Genomic DNA, 25,204 nt, shown 5'->3' on the forward strand with positions numbered 1-25,204 from the left:
GGAGCAGGAAAAAATATGAAATCTGGGGCATTACTACATTTAGAAACCAAGCAGAGGAGGAAGCCAGCAAAGGAGACGAGGAGGGAGAAGTCCCTGAAATAAGAGGGAAAATAAAAGAATACAGTGTCACAGAGGATGAGATAAAATAGTACTACAAGTGGGAAGATAAAGGAAGACAATGGTCCCTGGATTTGAAAATATGAACGAATTGGTTTTAGGTATAGTATTGGTTATCTTTCCGAGTACTGCTCACTTCTCTGATTGCATCTATCACGAAGGTACACATTTATTGGCGCACATTAAGCACTAGACACGGGTTTGTTTTGTTTTTACATGGACTTTTACATGGATTAACTGATTTAATCTTCACAATAAATTTCTGACCTCCACCAATATTGTTGTCTCTTTTCAGATCACTAAACTGAGGCAGGGAGAAGTTTCGCAGCTTGCCCATTGTCAGGCAGTCAGGATACAGGTTGAGGGGCACAACAGCCTGACGATTCCTTCGTAGAAGTAGTGTTCTCTTCCTCTTGACAGGGGTCACCTTCACATAAATGAATATAGATCTATACTGGCATTTTAATACTTGCGAAATATTTTTCAATCTCCTATTGTTGAATGTGTAGGAATGTTCAAATTTCTGTTATTATAAACCATAAGCGGCCACAAACATATAGTTTTGTATGCTTACCATGCCCTTAACGTGCAACTATGATTTCCAAGACTGTTCTCCTTAAAGTAAATTAAAACACCATCAGATGTCCCTTCTTTTTGGTTGTGTACATTTATATAACTATCCATTTCTCCACATACTTGCCAACGTGGGCAATTATTTTAAAAATGAGCCACTTGTGATTTAATTTGCATTTTATTACTCTTGAGGTTAAACATTTTTTTTCTGTATTTACTTGCCATTTCAAATTCTTATTTTATGAATAACTCATACCTGTCTTTTGTTCTTGTTTAGCACTGTGGTGTTTCATTCTTGCTTATTTATAAGTTTTCCTTTTTATTAATAATACTAGCGTATTAATATTAATAATATAGGAGGACTACGTAACTGCTTAGCTCTCATCTATGTTGCAAATAATATCCCAATTTTGCATTTAAATGATAACTTTATTTATAATCTTTTTCCATTTAAATATTTTGCATTTGCGTTTTGGAGGGCGCCTGGGTGGCTCAGTCAGTGAATTGTCTGACTTTGGCTCAGATCTTGATCTCACAGTTTTTGAGTTCGAGCCCCATGTGAGGTTCTGTGCTGACAGTTCAGAGCCTGGAGCCCACTTTGGATTCCGCGTCTCCCTCTCTCTCTGCCCCTCTCCTGCTCATGCTCTGTCTCTCCCTCTACTTAGAAAAAAACATTAAAAAATTAAAAAAAAATAATTGGCATTTTTATATATTCATGGGTTGTCACTTGTTTCTAGGTTTCATGTTCTCTTTAGTTGGGCCAAATCCACCCCAAGATCGTATTAAAGTTTCTTTGCATAGATTGTTTTTAAATTTTTTTTAACATTTATTCATTTTTGAGACAGAGAGAGACAGAGCATGAACGGGGGAGGGTCAGAGAGAGGGAGACACAGAATCTGAAACAAGCTCCAGGCTCTGAGCTGTCAGCACAGAGCCCGACGCAGGTCTCAAACTCACGGACCGCGAGATCATGACCTGAGCCGAAGTTGGCCACTTAACCGACTGAGCCACCCAGGCGCCCCTATAGATTGTTTTTTATATGCAAGCATTTGAGAGGAAGATGTGGAGCTGCATTGTCCAATATGGTAGCACTATCGATATGTAAATCTAAGTGAAAATTAATTAAGATAAAATAAAATTTAAAATTTAGTTCCTCATTTTCACCGACCGCAATTCAAGCGCTCGAGAGCCACATGCGGCTAGTGGCTATCATACTCAGCAGTGAAGGTATCATCGTATGAATTTTCACTGGACAGTGTTTCTTTAATGTTAATACGCATACCAATCGCTGAGGCATGTGTTAAAAGGCAGCTCCTGATTTCTGATGGTCTGGGGGAGACTGGGCTTCCACGTGAAACAAGCCCCCAGATGATGTTGATGCCGTAACTTGTACCATACTTTGAATAGCAAACACTGAGATTTATTTTTATAAAAATCCTTTATGTGTATATATACGCGTTTCTGTTTGTTTAACTGTATTACTTACTGATATGCAATAGCATATCTATCATGTGCTAAACACCCATATATGTTTGCCCTGGACTCTCTGAACTCTTCTATTGATTCACAGTCAACTGTCCGATGCTACAAGAAAATCAATATAGGTTTGCAGCATGCTTTCATGTTTAGTCAAGAAAATATCTATCAATAGCTTTGCAAGTTCCACCAAACATCAAATTTTATTTAAATTAAAAATACATTCACTTTGAAGCCAATTTAATAAGACGGAATTATTTACCAAATTCTTTCTTTTCCGGAAGAAAGCATTTATCTGTTTTCCTCTATCTCATTTTATGTCTCTGCTGTCGACTGAATGTCTGTGTCTCCCCAAATTTATATATTCAAACTCTACCCCCAATGTATTTGGAGGCGGGGTCTTGGGAGGTACTTAGGTTTAAATGAGGTCAGGAGAGTCTTAATCTCCATGATGAGATCAGGGTCCTTTTAAGAAGAAAAAGAGAGACCAAATATTCCTTTCTCCCCGCTGTGAGGACTCAGCAAGAAGGCTGCAAACCAGACCAGAGGAACTTCACTGGAGACTGAATCTGCCAGCACCTTGATCTTGGACTTCCCAGACTCTGAGACTGTGGGAAATAAATGTCTGTTTTTTAAGCCCCCCAGTTCATGGTATTTTGTTATAGCAGTGTGAGCTCCAAGACAGTGCCTCATAAAAAAATTGTATTATTTTCTCTAATTACAATCCCTATGTTTGTGTATTCAATTGGCCTTCCTATGGTACCCTAATTATTTCTAGTCAGTATTATTGATTATTCCTATGGTACCCTAATTATTTCTATGGTATTCCTATGGTACCCTAATTATTTCTAGTAAGTATGATTATTTTGGATTTTTCAGGAAAATTCGGGGTTTTTTTGGATCTAATATGCATTTTGGATTTTTCAGCGAGAAAATGGAGTTCCTTTGGAAAGGTTTTCCCTCTTCGAATGTTTGAGATTTAGGAGGGCCATTTTTTTTCTTTTAATTTTGATTTAGAATTTCATTTTTAAAAAGAGAACTTCATGTTCAATATATGAGCCTTTTTGAGTTTTCTACTTTGGCAAGCCATGCCATTAGTTGAGATCCAGAGTCACGCATTCCTTGAACAAATCCCTGTCACTGGCTAGATGCAACCTATATGCTGGGGCCCAGGGAATATAAAGGAAAGATACCACTTTTTCAGGAGTATTTGACGAGCACACTTGGAGGATGGAGTGAATATGTTTGGAAGAACATGAAAAAAATCTCCGAGGCACCTGGGTGGCTTATCCAGTTGAATGCCTGACTCTTGACTTCAGCTCAGGTTGATCCCAGGGTCATGGGATCGAGCTCAGCATCAAGTTCTGCACTGAGTGTGGAACCTGCTTGAGATTCTCTCCCTGTCTCTTTACCTCTAACCCCCTCAAAAAAAATCTTGTGACTTTATTCTTTACTAGTGATGTATTTATTGATGGAGTAGTTCATAATACAGAAAAGAGGTTTGGCTGTGGTAACTCAGGAGAGGCAACCTAGGTTAGATATTCTTGATTTTTGAAACTCGAGTAAGCAATAGCCTTTCAAAAGAGGGAGAAGATTTGTTAGAGTGAGAGTATCGGTTTCACTAGAACATATGATGGTTTTTAAACAATATTTTTTATAATTCTTGAGTATAGAGACAAATATAATTTATTATAAAGGTAAAACCTTTTGAAATCTGCACTAGGAAATATCAGCTTGATAAAAGAAGAGGGATAGATTCATATGTTTGGATCAATTCATGTGTTTCCAGTCATGGAATATTCCATTTATTGTCAGTTCCCCCCCCCCCCCTTGGCAGTATAAATTTAGCTTTTGTATATATTATTAGGTAATAAATCTCTCCCCCACCCTTACACACCAAGTTACTCAGTGTTCTGGATCCTGGAGCAATGTATCATTATCCACTGCTTGACAGTCTCTAAGTCATGCACAACTTCTGTTGACATCTATATCATTGCATAGGCAAAAATCATGAGGAGCATATGGTTCTCATTCTACCTAGACTTTCATTTCATGCTGTTACCAGAATGCTCAGAAATCCTGATTGGATGGGAAGATTAGCTTTTCCCTAGTGGAATAATTTCATTATAATGGAGGTGTCATCTCCCTAAGCTAAATGTGGAAAGAATAATGGAAAGATTACAGATCATGAAAAAAGAACTAGAGAGACTATATTATAAATTATGACATGATTTCAGAGAGTATATTTTGATATATTTGAATAAACCCCTTAAGTTTAGGTAACTAGATTGCTCACTTTCAATTTTCATGTTCTCGTGTGCCTCACTTTTATACAAAAAGCATTACCCACCATCTGGCTGATTTATAGACTAAGAAGCACTTTCAAGGTGCCAACGCTCCTTGTCTATCTGAGTTCATGGAAAGGACCTACTTAACCCCAATGACACCAACTCTGTCAGCCAGTAGAGCATAACAGAAAGAGCCCAACTTTACCCTGACATAAGAACTTTAAAAGAAATAAGTCATGAGGCATTTAAATGACTGGTTTCTATGAGATCAGGAACACCTATGTATTTTACAGAGATGTTTAAGAAGTAAACCAACACATAATTTGAGCTTTGTTGGTCTTTCTGTACCTTTGTTCTTAATATAAAAAATTTCAACTTTAATTTTTGTGCTGTGACGTTCTTCTCTAAATACTACTGAAATGAGTAGAGATGAATTCCACGTTTGAATCTAAGGTTACTTGAAAGTAGAAATCCTTTTCTATTTCAATCAGTGAGACCTAAGGAACTAGTTGTGGGGACCTTCTAGACACCAACCCCCAAAGATGCCATTAATTCCTATACTCTACTATATCTCCAGAGAAGAAATTGCCTGATCAATATATACTGTGGCCTGGAATGAGGAAGGCATGGGATTGAGAAGATAGAGTTGATATAATGTGATGGCTCCCAAACTCTATTCTGTGCAAAGGAGAGAAAAAAATAAAAGAAATGAAACAGGACAGAAACACAATAATCATAAATTTTTCTAAAGCTGAAAATGTTAAGTTTAAAGGGCTACGCATTATTTTCTTGGGGTAAAAGTCCCTTTACTCTTGAGATATTTTGGGGGGAAATTTTTTTTATAGTTAGCAACCATAAGCCAGTGTCTCTGCATTTTATTTGAAATTATCCTGGTGCGTGATATTAAAGTGACTGAAAGCTCCCTGTTGGCCAAAGATGATGAGAGACACAGCAGCCCAGTGACCTCTGATCCTAATCCCAATGAGCCAAGGAGTATGAGGCCTGAAGCAAGGCAGTATGCTTATCTGGGTTTTAATTTTCTCCAAGGTAGAAATGGGCTTTATGCTAGTGTCTATTCAAGCTCTCTGTAGATAAAAATGTGTTCCACCGATCTTTATGGAGTTACCAGTCATGATTAAGTATTTACACTTCCTAAAATATCTGCCACATAATTTCTTTATAAAGAATCTTTTCTGCTTTGGGTCACATGCTGAAAGACGACTCCTATGACAACACTTGACCACCAAAAATAACGATACACTCCTAAACCTCTCAATGACAGTGTGGTGGCTGTTACTAGTTTGTAAGTGGTACTTGAGACAATTTTCCCCCCTACATGGTGCTAAGTTATTAGAATCTTCATAAGACAGAGGAGAGAGAGAGAGAGAGAGTGGGGGCAGGGCGGTAAAGAGAGGGAGAGAGAAAAAGAGAGAGAGAGAAGGAGTGAGAGAGATGTGGCCTCTTCTCTTTCACAATTAAATTTCCCTTCCTTCTTTCATCTATCTGATCTTCCACAGATGTTCTTTTCTGTCCAAAGAGTGGAGGCACAAAGACTAGGAAATAAGTGACATATGTGATTTGTTTTAGGAATGCACATTAGGACATGTGAAAACTGAAACTCTTGTAGCAATGTAACATGTTGATTTTATTTTTCCTCAGATACATACAAGTTAAAAAAAATAATATTTGCAACATCGTGGTACAGTTTCAGATGGCATTTACAAATCAGGAAGGTAAACCTAAGTTTATTATTTTTTATGGTCTGTTGATGCATGAAAAATTACATTCAGATCACATTTTTCTAAGAAATTAGTTATGAATTTAGATTTTGGGGATAACCTTTAGGAAAATCAGTTTGTGAGTGAAAGTAATTTACAAAAAGAGTTACTGGGAAAATGTGATGAAAAGAAATCTCCTGGTCACTATTGAATAATTTTCCCTCTCAAAATTGGTATTTCAGTCTCAACTAAGCAGAAACTCATTGCTTATTGTTATATTTACCATAATACCAACTAACACAATAAAACACCTATATTTTACTTCACTATACTTCTTACTTTGAAGGAAAACAAGTTAGATACAAACTTATGGGCTTGTATGTGTATGCATATATGCACGTATTTTTGTATACATATATGCATATGTCTATAGAAGTTGTATTCTATAACATGATAGATCTGCATATATTCAGCAGGCTTTTAAGAACGGAATGAGGAGAATCCTCAGGAAATGTAGGGAATAGGTTGACTTTCAGAAATTTCAACAGTGAATCTATAGGAGTTAGTGGCACACCGTGGTTAATTCACATCTGATTTTTGTTAAAAAAAAAATAGCGCGCTCTCTGAGTGAGAGCTTTATTCAACATACATGTGTGCTGTACATGTTCCTTCTAAGTGGGCTAGTTTTGTTCTCATGCCATGGGGGAGCAGGTGGCACGAGGCTGTTTTGATGAGGTTAAAAGGCTCCTCCCCTCTTTCCCCAAGCAGCAGCCTGAAGTACGTCAGCAGTAATTGTGTGCCTGGCTCGGCAGGGAGGGTGGAGGCAAAATTGGTATCAAATAAGGGTCTCAAACTGAGATCTCGATGTTCCATTTAAGTTGTTGCTCATTTTCATTAGCCATGCCAGGGGTGAAAAGCTTATAACTTAAACACCCTCTGTAGTAACAACATTTATTTTTGATGGATTTATGTTTTTCTTCTCCATAAAGCTGGAATGAGGGTTGTAGTGGATATAAATGAAGGGGTTTCTTTAGCCTCTTTTCATTTTATCACTTACTAATCAGACTTCAGTTCAGACAGATAAAAGGGAGAGATTCTGTTGCCTAAATGTGAGGTCTTTAATGAGGATGGGAGGCCCCAGGGAGGCGAAATCCGAAGTAGAACGATGCTGCTCTCGGGTTTCTTGTCATTTCTTCAGTGGCTTCTTCGCCTCCCTTTTCCAAGGGGCCTAGTGAGCAGGAACTATCCAAGGTGCTAGAATGCTGGCAGCTTTGCCGTTCAATGCAGACGGACTGCAGAAACAGAGAAGAAAGATTACTGCTTATTTCAGAAGGTAGGTTCTTTGTTTCAGAATCCCTGATTAATCAGCAGCAGCATCAACAGACTAAGGCAGCTGGAGAGGAGAGAGAGAGAAGCAGGAAGGGAGGGAGTCAGGGGCAGGGAGGGAGGGAGGGGAAAGAGAGAGAATGGGAGAGAGAGAGCTGGTTGTCACGGGGGAGGGACGATACCACAAGCTAGGCTGCTCTAAACCTTCTGTATGTAAGTGGCAATGAGAAAGAGCATCTTTTGGGCTGAGAGGAGACATTTAGAGAGGATGTTTCTGATTTTTTGTTTTCATTTATTGTTGTCTTCACAGAATATAATCAAATGAGGCACCTTAGCCAGCCTGGGTGATTGCTTCGAGTCTTGTAATCATCTGTGTAGCAAAGTGGGTAAAATCATTCAATTTCTTCCCTGCTGGACCTGGAAAGAGAGGGGCTGTGTGTTCATCCCCACCCATTAGCTATGCCCTCTTTTCTCTGAATGTCGATTTAAGGAAGCAGGCACCTGTCTTCTGCCACCGCATCTTCCTAGCAAACTTTAAAGGCCATTTTATCTGATAGGAAGAACATCAAGGATGCTCTGATCTCTAGTGATGAAGAATCTGGGAATGGACACTTTCCCCATCCAGATGCAATGCACTTTAATTGAAGAAAAACTGAGCTGAACTACAAGTCTATTCCTTATGGTGCTGGATTACTCCTACAGAACTGCCCAGAGATCAACCGCGAGAGAGGGCTCTGACAGACACTAGTCACCTTCTGATTGTTGCACTTAGCTCTCCCTGGAGACGTAAATTTTGGTATGTATCTCATTTTTCAGATTCTCTAAGCATGCTAATTGAATCCAGCACTAAATAGATCAAGCAATCTGGTTATGAAATGGAATGGGATTTTATCTGGGGATACTTAATGCTGAAGTTTGCATGTCTTATTAGGTGCAACAGAAATAAAGCCACAGCGAAGGCATCCAAGGCTTTAATAAGCCTCCGGCTATTTTGTGCCCTCTTACCCACTTAGTTACATTACCACGGAAGTGGCTAAACTAGATTTTCATTGGTAAAATGAGCCATGTTGAATTATTGAAAGCATTGAAAATATTTTCCAGGGTATTAATTGGCATTCACATTGTGCATGCTAGCTATTTATCGGCTATTCCATACCATAAATATTTTACAACAGTCTCTCAGCACATTTGTGTCAGCCTAATTTTGTATTCTCAAAAAAAAAAAAACCTACCAAAAAATAAATAAATAAAACTATCAGACATACACCAAAGCTGAAACTGCACCTTCCTAACAGAGTAGACATAAACCTCTTTGAGAAACATGAATTTTAACACTCAGTATCAGGAAGATCTCATTAGTCTTATCACAACAAATATTTTCTATAGAACTTTAGGGAGATTTGTTTTACCTGGGACACACACTTAATTTGTTGGGGTGTCTCCATTTTAATTTTTCTAAAAACCAGGAACATTTTAAATACAAGAAATGTAGGTCTTCCCCAGCTGGAAGGACTATTACAGGAAATAATACTGTTCCTTCTCATTAAGAATTCCTAAAGTTGGCTTGGTACTATAGAACTGTATTTTTTTTCTACACATACCCCCAAATAAGGGAATCCGATCTAAGAAGTTACACAATGTAGTTTTAGTCCATTTAATATGCAAGACTTTATCATCAAATAGTATGAAATAATGACGATAGAGCAAGACTGAGCATCAACTCTTCTCCTAATTCTTCACATGTTAAACAATGCTCCAACTCATTTTTCTATATTGTCCGTTGGTAAACAGATTAATATGAGAGTATGTGAGCTACAAATGCCAAAATTGTTTTATTTTTCTGTGGAAATCCCAACACACCTTTGCCAACTCAGCAAAGAGGACTCTGTGAAGGACACTGACAGTTGAGGAAATCAGTGAAAACAGACCTGAGAAAAAAACCCGACAACTTCACAAAGAACTGTAGAGAAGCCCAAGGACTTGAGGCATCTGCAAAGTTTAGAAAAACAAGTGTAAAAATGCTAGAGACAAGGAGGTCGTCTATTGTTTAAAAAAAAAAAAAAAGTCATTCAATTAGATGGTTTTCATTGTAGCGCCAGTCAGCAATTTATCATACTGACTGTATCTACTTTGCCAATACTGCCTTGTAAGCGTCTGGAAACACTTGGCCAAAGGCTCAGAAAAGTACCTCAGCCATTGACATTTTGTGTGAGTCCCTAATATTATCAGAGATGTGCTATCCCTTTAGACCATGGGCAAACAGCACCATGACAACCTGGAAGTTGGGGGCGGGTATCTGAGTTATGATACCACTCATTAACATGATCTATGCCCATTTTACCCACTTTGGGAGGGGAGAGAGTGGAGAAAAAACTCGCTCAAAGTAATCTGCTTTCTGAGAAAAAAAGCAATCAGCGTTTTTGTAGTCACTTCAACAGGCGCCCGTGGTTTTAACTCTAACATTTCCCATGTTGAGCAGAACAGCTGCATTTTGATGAAAGTGAGAATAAGAAAATGAGCATGACCATTTGTGGGGTTGAGGGTAGGATTTTAAGCACAATCAAAGTGAAATGGTAAGATTTGTTGTTGACAGATTATCAGAAAAACAATTTTGACATGGTTTACACAGGTTACGAATTATAACCAGGCAGTCTGGTCTGTTGATTTGGTCCTGTGTGAAGTCAGCGAATTCTAGAAATTAATTTGCATACAGATTTTACATATGTATATGAAGCCTGATTATTTAAATACTTATAGTTTGACAATGCGTTTTCAAATTGGTCTGAGTACATGCAACAAATGTGAAAGATCTTTTTCTTCCTGCTGAATAAAAAAGAAATAGTCAAAATTGCCTTGGGAAACTTTTATTTGGCTGAGTCAATACTGCTGGACAAAATAGGATTCTCTATATCAGAGAAGATTCAATGATTGGAATGGGAGGGAAAATCAAATTTTAATAGGTCAGATTCTAATAACTTCCTCACAGCACTGGGGCAGGTGTGGTTTGAGAACCTCATAAATAACTGAGAAGTAGGGACTAGAAAACTTTCCCATAAGCAAATGAAATGAAATGCACAAATGTGAAATGAGGGCAACATGACGAGGCTTTCCACGAGGAAATGCATTCCCTAGCATGCATTTTCTCCTTCCCAGTCAACACAAACAGCATTATAAGAATAACACAGGTTAAAGTTTACATTATTCTAGCTGTAACGTTATCTTATAGGGCTAACTGTAACCTGAAATTTAAGAAGCTTCTTAACTTCAAGAACTGGGGAGCACTTCTCTCCCAAACAGTTGCTTTTTCTTCCTCTGTCACTCAGCAGATATGGAAAATGTCTGGATTGATGGACTATTCACGATTTTAAATCTTGGAAAACCAAAGTTTTAGATGGAGAGCAGCTTCACCTCAGAAATTCTGAGTACATACTTTAAGAAGAGAAGAAAGAACCAGCCCCCACAAAGGCCAGTGGGCTAATTCATTTCAGTGATGCTTATATGCAAGGGTCCTGCTTTTTTGGTAGGGGGTGGCAAAGGATCCGTCAGAAGGTTCTGCCTGAGAAGTCGGTTTACACACCCACCTGAGTCAGTTCTTGCAGAGCCAGAGTGACTGATGTCACAGTGCATGAAATCACACTAAAAAGGGAATTTGTTCTGCATTTTAAGAAAAGAGAAATACTTTAACAAGTATAAGATGGCAGGCTTCATTTTTATCTGACCCTTTCTGTATGTCTTTTCTTCAACAGCAGCCTGCAATGAATCAAATGCTTTCTATACTATGGAGACCCCAATCTTGACATCAGTTAGTGACACATTAAATATCCTCTGGTAAATTGAGGCTACAAAAAATTTATTCCTTAGTTTACAAGGGAATCTACATACATGTATGTGCTTAAAGTTTCGTATATACTTAATTCTCAAAAATATGCTCCCCCCTTTTTTTTTGTTTTAACATTGAAAGTCACATAATGTCTCAGCTTCTTGAGTTCCTTGGATGCAAGTAGTGGCTATAGAATGAGAAAAAAAAAAGGAAATGAATTTTTTATGTTTCTATGGATTCAATTTGGATACCTTTATGTATATTTTATGCTCCACATGTATATGTACTAGATAGTTTTATTTCAGTGGAAACATGGTAAAGAAATGAATTGGTACTTTCAGCTCTAGGCTCAGCATGGGTGAGGTACAGTGATGGTTTTACACAAAAGAAAATAAAGAAATGGCTAATACAAGACAAAGTTAAATGCTTAATGCTTTAAATATGACCTCAATCTCACCAGTTTAAATCGGTGCATATAAGCTGAAGAGAGTGAAATTTCAAATTTTAGGAGGTATCACAATACCATACAAAGTGATCTTTGTGAAGGGTGTGGTCTACAGGAAATAAGAAATAAGAGTGAAAGAATACAATAAGGCAGAGTGATTAAAACATCCAGCTGTATTTAAGCTAACATCTAATAAAAGCCAACAGCTTTTGGCTTTTATTAGAATGGCAACGATTTTAAATACAGTAATTCAAAAATGAAACAAAAGGAGGGTTTTCTGAATGCACCACACAGCAGTGGAAGAAAGGCGTAAGGTGAAGTTGTGAAGCTACCTATGATTTGTGTGGGGTTTCTGATCTCAGTCATTTTAGGTGCTTTCCCGGGAGACTCCTAACACAAATTCTCAATGTTCGCCACAACTTCCAAGAGAAAGAACACATATACAACTCTTGCACTATTTGAGTCCACGCCATGCATTCCTGATAAAACCCATCTACCTTGCAGACCAAGAATGTCAACTTTCAACCAATGCTCTAGGGGGAGCTAAAATGTCTAATTTGTTGCAAGCAAAAATGGCCTCAAACACACACTGATCCAAAGGCAAGGGATGACTGGAGAAATGCAGAAGAGCCCTTCAACCTCACTCACTTTGTTGTCACAAATATACCATGCAATCGTTTGAGATCTAATAAGAGTCTCTTGCATATTGCAATGGAGCTAAAGGTGCTATCTAAAGGAGAGGGGCCCTTTTGCTTCTTAACTATTGTGTTCCTAAGACGCCAACATGAAGAATTAAGTGCTCACGACAAGCCTTTATGAACTACTTGTACACAGGATTGTTGTTAAAGGGCCAGAGATAAACTTGATTTAATATCCAGCAGCCAAAATGAAGCCAAGTGTTTAGTGGCATGGACCATGCCTTGTTCAACATCTATCTTAGCCATAACTACACATTTCTGAAAGACAAACAGATTTATGACCATACCTGACTGGGTTCTCACTACATAGAAATGGTAGCAGTTGTAGTGAGACAGGCACTTCACGTACAGTTCACTTTTCTCTAGAGAGGCCTCACATTTGTTTAAGGAGGAGTGAATGAATGAGTCTCTGCATTCAGACTTCAGCTGGCTGAGAAACACCGGCTTGGAAGGGTGGAGCCCAAGTGTTTGAGCTTCATGGCTCCTCTGTCACAAAGCCCTTATCTTCTCTTGGTAGGAACTGGGGCGGAATGGATAAATGGTCTGTCTGCATGCCCTTGGTTAGGAAGCAAGTCTATGAAAGCCTTCCATGCCTCCCTTTGCACACCTGTGACTAAGAACTTGAACTGCATTAAACATTCTATTCGTGTATGTTTCAAAGTAAACATGTGTTTATTGAGGAGTTATTACTAAACACCATCTTGGCCACAATTGAGAATTAGGAAAAGGATGTAAGTAGTAATGTTAGTGACTAATAATTTTGCTCACATTTCCTGAACACTCACATGTGCTTTCTAACTGAACGCTTACAGCAACATACGGGAGTTAAGTATATTCCAACCACCATTTTAACCACATGGAAACTAAAGCTTAGAGGAAGCTAAAGCTTCATTAAATGGCATAAAGTCAGAGACCTAGGGGTGTTTGCATTGTGATTTCAGGCCATACCGCCCAAGTCCTCAGTTACACTCTTCAGGACTGCCTAACCGCCCTCTGCCCCTACCCCACATTACAATCTACCTTTTACATGTGGACAAGAGAGCAGGAGAGTGTGATGCTTAAACATTGGTAGGGTCCACGTCCATTTTTTATGGTTATTTTTGAATCCTAGTTATTGTTATTGGATAATGTTCTGTGTTCATCCTCAAAACTGGTGACCACACACCATGACAAACTCGTGAAAGCTACCACCTGTGCTTGTCCCACTGACACCGTGTTGCAATTTTTTAATTAATTGTCCTCTTACCCTGCAGTGTGAATGTTTAGAAGGACACAGGTTTGCCTTTATCAGTGCCTCATTCATAACAGGTGTTCAAGAAATACTTGAAGACATGAACGAGCGTAGAATCAAATCCCTCCCTAGAACTAGATGACAAGCATGATTTCATGCATCCAATTATCATTGTCCAGAAATTTTACCAGATTTTGTGGTTTTTATCCTTCAAATTTTCATCTTAACTTTTCAGGTTATACTCTTACTACTTATAGCACAACTTTCCCTAGTATACATACTTGATGGCATTGTTATTTAATGTTGTCTCAGAACAAACATAATTTCAACTCCAGTCAATTTGAAAGACCACATAAAGAGATAATTAAGTTTCAGAAGTACCCAATTAACCTGGTTCATATCTGGAATATATAAACTGTATGGAGAATCTCTGGTGTCCTTTGGGTGGGACGAAAATTTAAGGGAAGAAACAAACATTGGGGGGGTAATGCTTTTCACAGGGGGGCATATACAGTTTTGCTCAAGGGCAAAGTGGGAGGGTTCTTCCACCCTGAGGCGTTGCCTCTGGAATCCTTGTCCTGACTTGGCGTGCTTAACTATGGTAGCATTAATTGCCATAAAGTTAGACAGAGTTGTTTTTTTTTTTTTTTTTTTTTTTTTATCCAGGCACACCTAGTGTTGAAGTCCTTGGGAGAAGTGAGTTCCCAATAATGGTAATTCTTCAGCTTTCTGAGAATCCTGTTCCTGTATTTTTTCCTGAAAATTGCAATCATTGGTAGCAGTAATTTCTTATTCTTATGCATGTCTACCCCTTGAGCATCTAAGCTCATGGACTTATAGTACAATACAATTCACTTATGCTAGACAGTTGAAATTAAAAGACCATTTTATGTGCCAACTCATTATGGCTCAAAACCAAACCAAATGTAATAAAACTCCACATAACAACAACAACAACAACAAAATCATGAGTCAACAAACAACTCATATCCCCTAGTTCCAACAATCTCTTACTGGCTGGAGAATAAATCTTTAAATTCAGAGTAGGAGTCAAATAACAGAAGAATTGACTGGCAGCTGAAACGCTAATAAACTCTGATAAGAAGTAAAGTTTCCATAGCTACCATCCAGGTATGGAACATGATTATACTTGTAAAAAACTCAAAATGAATATGATTCATAAGGGCAACGGTGAAAGCCTAGGACTTCTACATTAGATAGTTTGGCTGAGATTAAAAAAAAAAAACATATCTTCCTGGGGCTTTAAAAGAAAATAAAAGATGTAAACATCATTTATAATTTTAAATGGCCAAAGTTTTTTCTTATTAATAGATTTTGCTTTTGCTTTTTCAATTTGATGCAATGATACCAGTTTCCTATACAACGGTGAATATGCAGTTGAGGACAGTAAGCCTTATTAAGCTAGAAGGCTAAAATACTTATCTTGCATGCAATTAATTAAACTTCAGTTCTATTTTTGATTGATTAGAGCACCATTGCTCTATCCCCTGGCTTCATTGATTTCTATAATTCATTGGAATACATCTGCTTCAAAGCATCCTGATTTTCATAGCCTGCTGGTTATCTATCACCTGTCCATACACCTACCCACATATGACATTGGCAATCTTTCACCTGTACTTTTATTATGAAGATATTAGCTAACATGACTGTATGCCTATTATTGTTAAACTTTATGTTAAATTCTTTATAACATCACCTCTCTAAATCGTTACATCAGCAAGAGGTAGAAGCTATTACTTCCATCATTTTGGAGGTGGACGGTATATATTGATCTGTTGAAAGTCCTGTGTTTTGTTGTTGTTTTAATTGGATCTTGGTTTTACAGTAATCCACTCTATGGTTTGGGTTTTTAAACCTTGACGTAGCAATGATAATTATAGTTGTCACTGCTTGAGTTACCAGATTGGTAAGGATGGATGTGGTCCTGGTGACCTACAATATTTGAGTTCTAGCAGGCAGCCATCAGGAAGCACCATTTTGGAAAGTAATGATGGGTCAAAAAGGGTTTATTTCCAAAATAAATTATAATAGAAATGTGTATTTCCTTGTTTACTGTAATGTTATGCACAAATAGTATAGATTCGTAGATCTTAATTTAAAACTAGAAGGAGAGCACACACAATAAGAAAGTCTTTTCCAAATAATGTTATCATCTTATTTGAAATCGAGAAGTCTTTGTAGCAATTAGATAGAAATGAAGCTTGGATCTGATAGATCTTAATGATGTAAGAACACATTTTTGAAAAACAAAATCGTGACTTGAAATACATAAACCAAACATTGAACTTGGCACCCTGTATTTGTACCTTCCCGTTACCTTTAAGTGCGAGAGATTTGGCCTTTGATGTTCTAATTTTGTTTCAGGGAATGTTTGCTACTCAGGCAACATTCACTGAATATTTACTTCTAATAGTCTTGGTGGTTCATAGTTTCTAATGAGACGTTGTCTCCGAATAGATTCTACCATAATCTTTGGAATCTGGGGCTGAGAAGATATTAGGGTGATCAAACAGCACTTTGCTTTTTCTCCTCACCTTTGATAAAGGTAAAATGTGTTCTTATCCTACAGGAAGTGTTCCTTTTTACATGATCCCCTCCAAGATGATGAGTTCTAATCCCGAGGTAGACCCTTTGGACACATTTCTCCAATATATCGAGGACATGGGGATGAAGGCCTATGATGGCTTGGTTATTCAGAATGCATCAGACATTGCTCGAGAGAATGACCGCTTGAGAAATGAAACCAACCTGGCCTACTTGAAGGAGAAGAACGAAAAACGCCGAAGACAAGAAGAAGCAATAAAACGGTAAATATAAATACAAGTATTCTGAGTCTTGCATACACAAGGAGATCCATGAATTCTCACCTGTCTGTGATGTTGTCACCTGGTCAAGGCTGTGATGTTGTCAAGAAGGGGTTTACCCAAGTTAGACTTGATGAGAACAAGTGAAATTGACACCTCAACTATAACATAAACACAATTCATCCGGCTCTCAGTTCTTTCACCGTAGCTAACAAAAGTTATTTACTTTTGTGTTGTGCATGTGGAGGTATAGCTGGGATGGGGAAAGAATTCAGTTTTCTTTAAAAAAAAAATTCGTACTAAACAACCCTTGATAAAAGCCCAAGGGAAACACTTAAACACTTCATAGTCAATGTTTGATGAAAATCTCCACCTTTAATGGTCTTTGTTTGTGTTTAATACCTTATGATAGTTCATCTTCTTAGATTATAAAAAGACTTATCGGGGCGCCTGGGTGGCGCAGTCGGTTAAGCGTCCGACTTCAGCCAGGTCACGATCTCGCGCTCCGTGAGTTCGAGCCCCGCGTCGGGCTCTGGGCTGATGGCTCAGAGCCTGGAGCCTGTTTCCGATTCTGTGTCTCCCTCTCTCTCTGCCCCTCGCCCGTTCATGCTCTGTCTCTCTCTGTCCCAAAAATAAATAAACGTTGAAAAAAAAAAAAAAAAAAAAAAATAAAAAGACTTATCAATAATTAGAATTATATGAGCCTCTGAAGGCAGGAGGAGCCCTCACTATGTGCTCTCAGTGCAGAGTTTTATGATGATTGCCAGGTGCCCCAGGTTCGTTGATATAAAATGACTTTTATGTTGCAAAACCTACCCCCTACAAGCAAATAAGTGCCAGATTATGGCTTCCACATTGAGGCTAAATGTCCTGGGGCAGAAACCCAAAGTAGGATACACATCCTTTGATTTCCCAAAGAATGTTATAGTGTTTCCAGCATGTGTGTGTGTGTGTGTGTGTGTGTGTGTGTGTGTGTACCAGGGGTGCAGGTAGAGGCATATTGTGTTATACAAAGTCTTCTTTCTTCAATAATTTCTATTTACTAAGTACAAAGATTCAGAAGTTAGAAAACTAATCCATGTCAATTAGCTGGATACTAAAAAATAATAGTTAAGCTATTTTAATAGTTGGTGGATGTTTCATCTAATCTGGTATTAATACTTGTACTTAAACTCTCTGTGAACATTATCACATTAAGGAAAATAAATTATTATTTTAAGATGAACTATTTATGGGGGCACCTGGGTGGCTCAGTCGGTTGAGTCTGACTTCAGCTCGGGTCATGATCTCATGGTTCGTGAGTTTGAGCCTCGTGTCAGGCTCTGTGCTAACACCTCGGAGCCTGGAGCCTTCTTCAGATTCTGTCTCTCCCTCTCTCTCTGCCCCTTCCCCGCTCACTCTCTGTTTCTCTTTCCTTCAAAAATAAGTAGACATTAAAAAAAAAAGAGATGAACTATTTATGAAGCTAGGTAAGGATGCTCTACTCTAATCATTTAGTGGCAAATACTTTTATGCAAGAGGTTTGAGAGAGAGAGAGAGAGAGAGAACTGGAAAGAAAAAACAATAAATGTTATGGAGGATTATTTTGGAAGAATGTAATCTTTCCATTTTGAAAATGGACATCTATGCTACTACCATGTATATAAATGTTTGCAAAATGACATACTTGATAAATATTGCCACAGTTGCATATATTTAAGTCAATACTTGTTGGGGACTATGTTATTTTTTATTTCTACCCATTTTAGTTGGTATCACAGATTTCCTTCTATGATATATTAAATGTCCTTTATTTTTTTTTTTTAAATTTTTTTTTTCAACGTTTATTTATTTTTGGGACAGTGAGAGACAGAGCATGAACAGGGGAGGGGCAGAGAGAGAGGGAGACACAGAATCGGAAACAGGCTCCAGGCTCTGAGCCATCAGCCCAGAGCCCGACGCGGGGCTGGAACTCCCGGACCGCGAGATCGTGACCTGGCTGAAGTCGGACGCTTAACCGACTGCGCCACCCAGGCGCCCCTAAATGTCCTTTATATAGGACAATTTTTTTCTCCTGGGAATTACTTCTGATGGATTTCTGTATGTTTGTGAGCATTTTACTCTTATGAGAATGAGCTTTCTAAAATTCATAACAAAAAAAGGTGGCCCACTAGACTTCTAAAACAATTTCACCTCTAAAATGAAAAGTTTCCTGATCTTGATATTAAAACTCAATTGTTCACTCTTTTTTATAACCATATAAATAGAATTATTTGCAGAATAGTTTCATTAGATTTTACGGTACTGAAGTGTGCTTATCACTGTATCTGTGTTTCATCAACAACCTTTAGAAGAGTTCTAGCTAAAGATATTAAGACAGAAGATGTTTAATTTTTAAGTAGCTTACTGGTAAGTGTTCAAAGAGACGTAACCAACGACTCCAGAGAACTCTGAAGTCAAAGGGATGGGAACAGGGTTTTGGTAGGTGGCAACATAACAAAATTCTGTCATTGCATAATAAGTGAAGCTGAGGAAATTCAGTTATTTGCAATTTGAGTTGGTCTCTGCTAGATTAATAAGTCAATATTTTCTAGTATCAAGTTAGAAAACACATAAGTATAGAGAGTTTAGATCATACATTGAATTGAAAAAAAAAGTCCCCAATGATCTGGACACCTTTATTTCCACATAATGCTCTCAGCATAAGATAAAACTTTAGCCTAGCTCTGTTTGCGAATAGAGCAAAGAACAGGAGTAAGTTATCAATCATGTTGTGTTTAGTTGGTGTTATTCACAGGAGAATTACAAAGATTTGTGATTTGTCAGTTTGACCCAATGAGGTGGGATTTTGGATATCACTCCATTTAGAATTTTTCCCTAGATGTGGGCAGATAGAGCGGGAGAATAAACCAACTTTGTAGGCATGAGAATGGCCAACTGGAGGTAAACAAACCTACAGGCGCTAACAAAACGGGCTTATGTTCAAGTTGAATTCTGACCACCCCCTGAAATAAGGCATATTCCTTGTCATAAGGAATAACACTGATTCAGGACATCTCACACCTGAGGTCAAGGTGATAGAAGGCAAAGGGCAAAAATGAATGCAATATGCAACACGGTTGCTGATGTCCAAGCTACAATGTAAGTTTCATGAGAAGAATCATTCTATTTTTCTATACAGGTCTTACAACAGGATCTAATGTAAATGCATTGTTCAATAAACCTTTACTGCTAAATGTATTAGTTGATTGGAGAAATATGTGTTGAAATTTTACTAATTGTCAGGCAATGTTCAAGACTTTGATGAGATGGCAATGAACAGAACAAAGTTTCTGATTATAAGGAAGCTACATTCTGAGGAAAGCGTGAATAGGAGACAGCACTAAACATATAAGTGTATATAAATAGGGGCGCCTGGGTGGCTCAGTCGGTTAAGCGTCCGACTTCAGCTCTGGTCATGATCTCACAGTTTGTGAGTTCGAGCCCCACGTCAGGCTGTGTACTGACAGCTCAGAGCCTGGAGCCTGCTTCAGATTCTGTGTCTCCTTCTCTCTCTGCCCCTCTCCTGCTTGCGCTCTGTCTCTGTCTCTCAACAATGAATAAACGTTAAAAAAAACTTTTTTAAATTTAACGGTGGCATAAAATTATCAAATTATGGCACCATCAAAATTTTCTAATTGCTGTGATGTAGTAGTTGAGTAAGAGAAAAAACACCGAAGATGGCTTTCCATTTGTTTTGCTATTGTTTTGTGTGTGCGCGTGTGCTTGTGTGTGTGTTTTTCTTTGTCTTTTGCCTGAAACATGAGAAAAATGATGTTTTCATTTAACGAAATGGCAAAGACTAGAGAAGAAGTTTGAGTTAACTGTTAGAGGAATAAAAGATCATCTTTGGTGCCCCAGTTTTGTGAGCCTTTTTGGATGTCCAAGTGGAGAATGCTGGATAGGCAGTTGATCCAGGATTTATGGTAAGATCAAAGCTAAAGACACAAATATGAGGGTCCTCATAGTCTATAGAGTTGAAAGCATGAGCCTGGTTGAGTATACCTAGAATCTAAAATTAGAGAGGGAGGGGTGCCTGGGTGGCTCAGTTGGTTAAGCGTCCAACTCTTGGTTTCAGCTCAGGTCATGATCTCACAGTTCATGGGTCTGAGCCCCATATTGGGCTCTGCGTTGACAGCGTGGAGCCTGCTTGGGATTCTCTCTCTCTCTCTCTCTCTCCCTCTCTGAGCCCCTCCCCTGCTCTCTCTCTCTCCTCTATCAAGATAAATAAATAAACTTAAATTTTTTTTAAATAAAAATAAGAATAGAGAGAGATGGGAGAAGCACCCAGGACTGTTCCCTGGTATGCCTGTCTGCCTCCATGGTAGGGACAGTAGATGAATCCAGGAAGAACAGCCGTGAGAGAGGGGGAGAACCATGTAGGAGGGCGATGTCTTGGAGTGAAGTGACAGAAGTGATCAAAGAAGAGAGACTTTTGGGTGCCTGGGTGGCTCAGTTGGTTAAGCATTTGACTCTTGAAATCAGCTCAGGTCTTGATCTCAGGGTGATGAGCTCAAGCCCTGTATTGGGCTCTGTGCTGGGCATAGGGCCTACTTGAAGAAGAAGAAGAAGAAGAAGAAGAAGAAGAAGAAGAAGAAGCAAGAGAAGAAGAAGGAGAAGGAGGAGATTTTACTGATGGATCAACTATGTTGAAACCTGAGAATTGAAGCCCCTTACCACACTGGTGTTGTTGACAAGAACAGTTTTGGTGAAGGGCTGGGACAAAACCTCATGAGAGATAGGAAGAATGGAACAAAAGCAGAATATAGAGAACTATTTTGAGGGTTTTGAGGCTAAAGAGATTACAAAATACAGTGAGTAATTGTAGTGGGAGGTGGGGGTCTATGGTACTTCGTGTTTCTTTTTCTTTTCCTTTAAGAAGAGAGAAAACTAGCTTATTTAAAATGCTGATATGAACGATTACAATAGAAAGGGAAATGTTAATGGCTTAGACACAGGAAGGAAAAATGACTGTGATTATGTCCTTGAGTAGGTGGGAAGGGTTGGGATGTAAGTCATCTTGGGAAAAAGCACAGACTGCTCAGCCATCGTAGGAGAAGGGATGGCCCAGGGTACAGATGGCTGAATGAGCCTGAATGAATGACTAATTCTGCAACACAAGGCCCTGGACCCGGTTCATCCTATCCCAACACCATTGTGTTACTTCTACAATTTCCACAGCTGTTCGCGTGGTACGATTTGAAGAGGTTCTGGAATCCTGATTTAAAGTATGAATATCTTTGGGAAGAAGAAAACACTAGCAAAGCCTCCTAAATCACTGAGACTTTTGATGTCTTTCTTTTCCCAAAGCATGGCCCATGTACAACAGGGGGACACAGAAGTCTCTGGATGTTGTTGGGGAATGGGGTCTGAGAGAGAAATGTCAAAGCAGTCAAACACATGGTGACTGGACAAAAGGAGGAGACCAAAGGCCTCCATGTGACTGTGCCAGGGCTGGCTGTGGGTATCTTATGTTAGCCCATCTCAGTATCCATTATAATATCCAAATGCAACTTGATTTTGCTTATATAGCGACCAGTATTTTGCAATCCTGACAATTTTTTTTTATTTAAACAATTTTTTAAAGGTTTATTTAGTTTTGAGAGAGAGCACAAGCAGGGAGGGGTCAGAGAGAGAAGGAGACACAGAACCGGAAGAAGGCTCCAGGTTGTGAGCTGTCAGTGCAGGACCTGATGTGGGGCTTGAATTCACAAACCGTGAGATCATGACCTGAACCGAAGTCCAACACTCAACCCCCTGAGCCACCCAGGTGCTCTGAGATTCTGACAATTTAAAATATAATAATCTTTTATTTTCTTCTTATAATACATTTTTGGAATTACTTCAACTTTCTTAATAGAAAATACATGTTTCATATTTTTGAAAACTCCGTGGCAAGATTCTGGTCACACAAGCATGCTGGGGTTTCAGCGTTGGCAACGGAGGCAGAATACTCACATCTATCTTTAACATGCATTTTAATATTTTTAACATGTAATTTAGCCCAACTGTAAAGAAAATTCTACATGACATTAATGAACACAGTTTAATCAATTAAAATTCTTTAACATGTCTGCTGAATGCCTTCTTAAATATATGCAATGGTTTAATACATGAGATCGAAAGGCTGAAAATCTAAAGATGGGGCATGTTTGACCTTGAAAAGGCATTGATGATAATTCTCTGTGAAATATGCCAGTTGCAATTTCAGAAATGTGCAGACTGCCAAGGATTGCTTAAAAAATGGAAATAGGATTTCATATGATTGACCTTCTGGATCACATATGTGCCGAAATGCCTTTTGTGTTGAAGCTGGGAGGCTTAAAACACTGAGCTCTTAGAAAAAGAATCTCCTCACCCCTTTCTCAGTGTTGCACATCATTTAGGCTCTCTGAGCCCAATGCCATATATATATTTTTAGTTTTATTTATTCATTTTGAAAGAGAGAGAGTATGTGAATATGAACAGGGGAGGGGCAGAGAGAGAGAGGAAGAGAGAGAATCCCAGGCAGGTTCTGCATTGTCAGCACAGAGCCCGATGCAGGGCTCGATCTCACAAACTCTGAGATCATGACCTGAGCTGAAATCACAAGTCAGATGCTTAACCGACTGAGACACCCAGGTGCCCCCCCCAATTCCATATTTTTAAACTAACTCGAGCCCCTTGTCACTACTAACTTTCTTGTACCTTCACTGCCATTTCTCACATGGGCTTTTACTGTCAAGGCTTTTGGGTGAAAACTTCTAAATAAATAAAAAGTGATATTTTCAGTGTTTCCTTTAACAGCCCCGAATAACATTTGATGAGAAAGAAAGGGAGAGAATGACTTAAAGGAGAAAAGCGCATGGAGAATGAAAGAAATGATTTCAGTGGCTCATCATTTCTGCTATTTTAAATCCTAATGGTTTTGTTCAGGCACTGTTAAATGAGACTTACTTTTTATTAAAAAGCCTGGAAGGAAACAAACACTCAAAACCTATAGCTTCAGACGAGTGAGCTCACTTGAGGTGGGTTATAAAACTCCAGTTTGTCATAGGTGGGGGCGAAAAGGGATGTTTAAGAGACAGGGATGAAGTTATGTTGGACCACTGATGCAGCACAGGATACAGACATTAAGAAGGAAGCAACTTAGGGGTGCCTGGGTGGCTCAGTCGGTTAAGCGTCCAACTTCGGCTCAGGTCATGATCTCACAGTCCGTGAGTTCGAGCCTCATGGGCTCTGTGGTGCCAGCTCAGAGCCTGGAGCCTGCTTCGGATTCTGTGTCTCCCCCTCTCTCTGCCCCACCCCCACTTGCGCTCACTCTCTCTCTCCCTCTCAAAAATACATAAACATTAAAAAAATAAAAAAAAAAGGAGGCAACTGACCAAGAACAGAATGTGGCCACAGACGACTTGTGAGGCTGTACCTGTGTGCCCCTGTGAACATAAGACCTGTTGTAGAGGTTCGCTGTGTATAAGTAACACCTTGTTTCGGACATCAGGTAAGGCTATCCATTGAGGAGGAGAGACAGTCAAAATGAGTATCTGGTGTACCAAAAGTACATTGAGATTTGAAGCTTCCTTTTAAGTGAATTTGTCCTTCTGGATTATGGAACTTGTCCCTACACTGTCTCATTTGACTATTAGCCACAGTCTTTTGAAAACAATATCGGAAATATCCCTTCAGTTAAAAAAAACGTTACCACTACATGTTTTTCTGAGTATGTTTTCTACTATAGGAAGGGGTTGGATTTTTTTTTTCCTAATGAAACAAATGTTACGTTAGTGAAATTCTCCCAAACATTGCAAGTCTGGAAGACAGCTCTCAACTAGAGGAAAGTGGTTCTGTCACAAAGGACTACTTAGGCTGATTAGGAACATCTCTGTTCCCTGTGGATGCCCTCAAGGGATCTATATGAGGTTATATTTCCTCTTTAAAAGTGACAGTCAGAAATGGAATTAGATTACTTATGGCTCCTTAAAAAAATACATGCAATTCTACATTAGTATGTATACTTGGAAGCTATTTATATTTGAAGGTTTCAGTATTTCTGTTAGCCAGAGAGAAACAAAGAACAGTTAAAGATCCTTTAGACCATAGAGGGGAAAAAAAAGTAAAAATAAAAATGAAGAAAAGATTGGCTTTTCTTTTTCAAAAACATTGTTCCCTAAAAAGCAAATTGTTCTAATACCAAAGTTTTGAATTGGTAAATATTGTAAATAATGACCCAAAGACACAATTACACAGAGAACTCTTAAGAGAGGAATGTTAACAGCTACATAAATCCTCTTTAGATAGTTATGGCTTCTCTGAAATCATACTCATGATTTGTGGCTGAAGACTTTATGGAAAGAGAGAGCATTTACTGACATGCATTTTAGCCAGCGATCTCTCCATCCAGTGCCTCATGAATACCCACTTTGGTCACGAACAGAGAATCTCATTGGGTTTGCTTTAATTGGGGCATGTAGAAAAACGAAATGCTGTATTTGTGTATCAAAACAGATGTGGAAACACCTTTGCTCAGGTGAGTGAGGACAGTGAAATGAACCAGGCTTCGGAAACATAACTGTGTCAACTTTCAAAAATACTCCACAGCTAGTCTTAAAATCTTTAGACATCCTCTATAGCTGGTAGAGAAATAGTCTACAATTAGCTAAAGCTGCTATGCTTGGAGCCTAGGAAGC

General features: G+C 38.6%; 1 protein-coding gene across 5 annotated transcripts in view; it reads left to right on the forward strand.

Moving 5' to 3' along the window:
• The first annotated feature begins 7,001 nt into the window (after window positions 1-7,001).
• The window catches only part of NYAP2 (neuronal tyrosine-phosphorylated phosphoinositide-3-kinase adaptor 2), a 267,608-nt gene continuing 249,405 nt past the window's right edge, over window positions 7,002-25,204 (forward strand). For 2 of the 5 annotated variants that reach the window (XM_086719777.1, XM_086719778.1), the window contains exons 1-2: window positions 7,688-8,294; window positions 16,286-16,523. In XM_086719777.1, the coding sequence (XP_086575903.1) occupies window positions 16,303-16,523 (221 nt within the window). In that variant the 5' untranslated portion in view covers window positions 7,688-8,294; window positions 16,286-16,302. Of the gene's footprint in view, window positions 7,506-7,687; window positions 8,295-16,285; window positions 16,524-25,204 lie in introns of those variants that run through there. The other 3 variants (XM_086719779.1, XM_086719781.1, XM_086719776.1) reach the window with 2 other exon arrangements.

This window comes from Puma concolor, chromosome C1, assembly GCF_028749965.1.
Source record: "Puma concolor isolate L17-30 chromosome C1, mPumCon1.1.hap2, whole genome shotgun sequence".
In the NCBI taxonomy this organism is placed as follows: domain Eukaryota; kingdom Metazoa; phylum Chordata; class Mammalia; order Carnivora; family Felidae; genus Puma; species Puma concolor.